A 4,450-nucleotide genomic window follows, 5' to 3' on the forward strand; every position below is an offset into this window, starting at 1 on the left:
TTTCAATATCGATCAACAAAAGTGTGTGCACGAGTCCACTCAAAAATTTGTAGATCGCGATCGATAGTCATGGTCCGAAAGGCTTGTACAAAATGACTCTTGGTCTTCGAAAAACCTTTTTTCCCAAGAGTGCTTTAGGGAATATGAACGTATGTATGTGCGTGGTCTTAGCAGCTGACAATGCCATCGTGGCATTTTTAAACATCCAACTATTATCACTTACGGCGGGCAGGATATACAAGCCAAAGAAGAGGAATGCTAAAACGGCGGCGAGAGTCGTCAGACAACCCCAAATGAGGGCGTATCCCAATTCCACTTTGATCAGCCATGGAAAGGCGGTCTCCAGACTTTGGGTCGCGTTCACCAAGTGAGACAGAAGTAAGGATAACGAGACGAAGAACGAAGACCAAAACATGAACTCCAAGAAGCCTGTTCCCCAAAAGATGCCGAGAATTCCTCCTATGCATGCAAAGCCCTGGAAAAAAAATGGAGACGATAAAAAGGACTTGGTGAAACTAACATTTAGCATTATATTCTCGAAACCAATATGGTGACATCAAAAAAAAAGACTGAAATGATGATCTTACCACTTGTCCAACCATGGCCATGCCATGCGTGGTCTTGACGAATTCCTTATTAATTTGAAAGCCCATGATGCCGACAAGCCTGAAACGAACGAATGGACCGTTAATTCGGACTCTTAAGTCATCTTCACACACATTTCCTCACCAAACTAATTCTCACCCAACAGCACAAATATGTTGGCCTACGACGAAAACTGGGTGTTTGAACACTTAAGTGACAACTGTCCCTGATCCAATCTGAAATGAAGCAACAGTTGCTGACATGAAATAATGATGCACTGCATGCAGCCAGAATCGAATCAGCTAGAAAGCGTCAGAAGACGGGGGAGGGGAGGTATGTATGGAAGGAGGAGCATGCAGGGTTACGGAAACGTTGAGCACCACAAATAAATCCTGATGCCCTCAGATGAATTGTGATATCGATACTCGGGGAGATAGGTGAGACCACATGGGGGGGGATATATAAGGTGGATGGCTATCAATCATAACACAAGAACTATCGGAACCCTTGGAATCTGGAAACATTCCATGACCTTGCTTTGAAAGTTATCCAAACACGACGAATCCAGGACGGTTGATGTTTTATGTTGAATCCGCATCGGTCAGGCATGCTTTCACCCAACCTCTTTTTTTTTTATGCTGCTACGCACTTCTCTTCGCAGCTCCAATTTCATAGCTCAAGTTGTCACTAGGATCTTCAGTTCAAATAAAGGTCTAGATTCTTAGGGGACGTGATTGATTATCAAGACCTATCATTAAGGACTGTATAACAATCCGCTTGAGACGAAATGACATTGTTCAATACATTGACAATCGTAGATCATGGTTGCCACATATATGGACATCATAGGGTTCGTTTTGGCGCCTTGAGCAACGCCATCTGTCTACCTCGTCTTTTCTAGGTGCGGACAGGTAATAGAAAACAGCTTGGAACGAAGCTAAGGATCCTAAAAGTAATGACATAAATTTATTCGGGAATCTTCTTGTAAGCTCACAAGCTCCATCAATCATTCATTGACGATAAATCGCTGATATTGAATCATCTTTCAAACTCGGGGTTTTTCAAAACCAAACTAATGTTGCGTGGCAAGCAGGAGCGAGCAATAGCGCCCTCATCCATTAACATTGGTGGGATTATGGTTAAAGAACAACCGGGATGCAAGAGTCTTGGTGTTCTGGTCCAGAGCGATCTAAACTGGACACTCATATCCGCACGGTAATAGGTACAGGCTCAAGCCTGCCATGGAACTCTTGATTATCTCTGGTTTGAGGTACTGCCTGCCATTATTTGTCACAACATGAAAATCGATGTTAATTCTTGGAGAAATTCAATTGAGATATATAACCGCGGCATTTGGGGCTAAAACGATGAAATTTGGACCATTAAATCTCATGTAAATAAGTAGTGGTGCAAAAGATTATTTCTTAATTTATAATCAAGTGCTAACTAAAAGAGTGCCCAATTTTCATAGCTTAAGTCTTTGATTTGCTTTGTTTTTTAAATGTTTTTAGGCATGTAAGTTTTTTATGTGGGCTATAATTCAATTAAACAATAGAATAAAAGTTGTTCCCGAGGACTTTCTGAGGTGGGAAAATGCCAAGGCGTGTTTGGGCATTTCCCTCAAACCTATTCTTACCACTCTGATGATCTAATTTCGCACAAGAAGATTTTTTTTTGACAATAAGTGCAATTTTTCCCTGTGTGTAAAAAACTTGTTTAAATCCTGACAAGTATATTTATGGTCATGTAAAACTTTCGTCACTTTTCGTTGTCCCCATCAAAGTCGTAAGGTTCAATATTAGTTGAACTTTTGAGTGAGGATATCATAGACCCAAAAGCATCAGTTTTTCTGCGAGGTTTTCATTAGATTTTTGTGTTCCTTTTTTTCCTGTATTTACCTTTTTTATAAATCCAAATATAATGGAATTTTGAAATTGAAATAATTGATGACAGCGATGAAGTAATTGTTTTTTTTTTAATATAGAAACTTTATTGCGATGCAAAGAGACATCAATTTGGTTTCGACGGGTTGCAAAAGTAAAGAAAATGATATCCATGGGCATTCTCCTCACACAGATTGCATACACAGTAGTCAAAGTTCTTGAACCTATAACTTTATTCAAATAACTCTCTCTTCCTGGAGGTCCAACCCGACACGCTTGAGGGAAAAACTCGTCTGAGCAGTTACCGATCAGATGTCGTAGATTGTACAAATCACCACAGATCATCTCACACAGTAGTCGATGGGTGGAACTAGAATGGTACTCTTTCCGGTTACAAGTCAAATGATGTCCCGAGTCTAAAAGCTCCCTGAAAGTCAGTCTTCGATGGTCCGGGTTCATTGCAATGTGGGTTGGAACTCGAATTCGCCAGAAGTGAGATGGAGTTAAAGGAATGAAGTCCACGGCTGAAACTTCTGGTTCCGAATTGACCATTTTCATTTGGAGGCCAGCAAATCGGGGGCCAAGCTTTAGAGAAGATAGATTGTTCAATATGTTTGATTTAAGCCAGGTCTCAAAGGTTATTGTAGAAGTGAGGAAATGAACTATTGCGTTGTTGGAAGAAAAAGGAAGGCCAAGGTAGCGCTTTAGAAATTTTGTAAAAAAGGCATTGGTTGATTCCCAAATACTTTTTTGAGATAGGGCATGATATCCATACGAGAAGAGTGTATTAGGAAGGTGCATAGGAAGAATGTACACTTGGAATATTTTCATGGCCAAGCTAAAAGGTAGATGGCGAATGTTAAGGCAGGGAAACAGGAAACCAATCCTCGCCCGAGCTCTCAGATTAGTTTCTCGAAGATGTGAAGAAGAGACGAGTTGTTGGTTTTTAACAATAGCATTATTCTAGCATTTTCGAATTCCGATTATCATTTTTTCAGCATCGATTTTGGACCAGCTAGCATCGCTTGCTGAAAAAACGGGCCATCTTAGTAAGGATCTACACACCCTGGATTCGGAAACAACATAGAGCTTGGCATTCTTGAGATTATCTTACTTGCTGGTTGAAGGTTGAAACGACATGATCAAATTTTGTTGACGAGGATGAATTGCCATGCAGTCCAAATTGAGGCTCAGATAAAAGAAACCACTTATCTGGCTCATGGATCCAAAATGAAAGTAGCTTAATTGCCACGTAACGTTGTTCCCAAAAAGGTTTTTGTCGTCGATCGCTTTCTTCGAAAAAGAAAATCGGGGTCTCCAATATGGTAGGTTAACAGGAAGGGTTCACCGAATAGAGTGAGGTGGCATGCTCGTCAACTCAAACACCTTGGACAGCCACCACAACAGATATGTTTATTTAGTTTACCAGTTGAGAACCTTGCCTTGAATCCTAATCCCATGGAGCCCGTTAAGGAGTTTCTTTTGTGGTAGGAACCAATTAGTTAAGGTCGAGCAAGTACTTGTGTCGGGGGATCCCCTACCGACATAAATGATGTCAAGTCGGGTGGACCGCAGGGCTCCATTTTATTGTTTATTGTGCATGCCACTCAGACCACCCAAAGGATGGAAGAAGAGTATTGGCGAGTAACATAGAATAAAATAATATATAGAATTTAAATGAAGTGCAAGCTGAAGCATCATCAAGTTATTACTTGGTCTGGCGATATTTCAAAAAATCTTGGAATAAAATCTGGTTGATTTGTCGGGAAAACTCAGCAAAGGAGAGACACTCTCTCATTGCGAGTGGTAGGATATTCCACGCAGGACAAGTTCGGACGAAAAACGAATTTCTTTTGGCGTACGTTTTCACAAGGGGGAGCCGCAACAATCTCTGACCTGCCCCTCTAGTAACCGAGGTGTTGTTGGCGTTAGCATCACCCAGTTTGGACTTTTGAATCCAGCTAGGCCCGCTGGCCTCAATA

General features: G+C 41.1%; 1 protein-coding gene across 3 annotated transcripts; it reads right to left on the reverse strand.

Annotated features, from left to right (window-relative positions):
* Positions 1 to 49: 49 nt before the first annotated feature.
* LOC131881929 (uncharacterized) lies at positions 50 to 1,167 on the reverse strand. 3 transcript variants are annotated; one of them, XR_009373420.1, is made up of 4 exons: positions 1,118 to 1,167; positions 730 to 821; positions 588 to 666; positions 51 to 475 (listed from the first exon to the last, which is right to left on the reverse strand). XR_009373420.1 is itself a non-coding variant. In XM_059228925.1 (3 exons), the coding sequence occupies exons 2-3, from the start codon at positions 651 to 653 to the stop codon at positions 68 to 70; spliced, it is 474 nt and encodes a 157-aa protein (XP_059084908.1). In that variant the 5' UTR covers positions 654 to 666; positions 745 to 929; the 3' UTR covers positions 50 to 67. The 3 variants fall into 3 exon arrangements, 2 of the variants coding, with proteins under 2 accessions (XP_059084908.1, XP_059084907.1); XM_059228925.1 differs by lacking the exon at positions 1,118 to 1,167 and having other exon boundaries at positions 50 to 475; positions 745 to 929; XM_059228924.1 differs by lacking the exon at positions 1,118 to 1,167 and having other exon boundaries at positions 53 to 475; positions 730 to 927.
* Positions 1,168 to 4,450: the final 3,283 nt, after the last annotated feature.

The sequence above is a fragment of the Tigriopus californicus genome, chromosome 6, assembly GCF_007210705.1.
Source record: "Tigriopus californicus strain San Diego chromosome 6, Tcal_SD_v2.1, whole genome shotgun sequence".
Taxonomy (NCBI): Eukaryota; Metazoa; Arthropoda; class Copepoda; order Harpacticoida; family Harpacticidae; genus Tigriopus; species Tigriopus californicus.

What these genes read in the sequence shown, in the direction of transcription:
- LOC131881929 (XM_059228925.1), bottom strand. Translation starts at nt 653, where the DNA reads ATGGGCTTTCAAATTAATAAGGAATTCGTCAAGACCACGCATGGCATG. An exon ending in TGGCCATGGTTGGACAAGTG is followed by an intron (nt 476 to 587) that starts GTAAGATCATCA and finishes TTTTTTTTCCAG; the next exon opens with GGCTTTGCATGCATAGGAGG.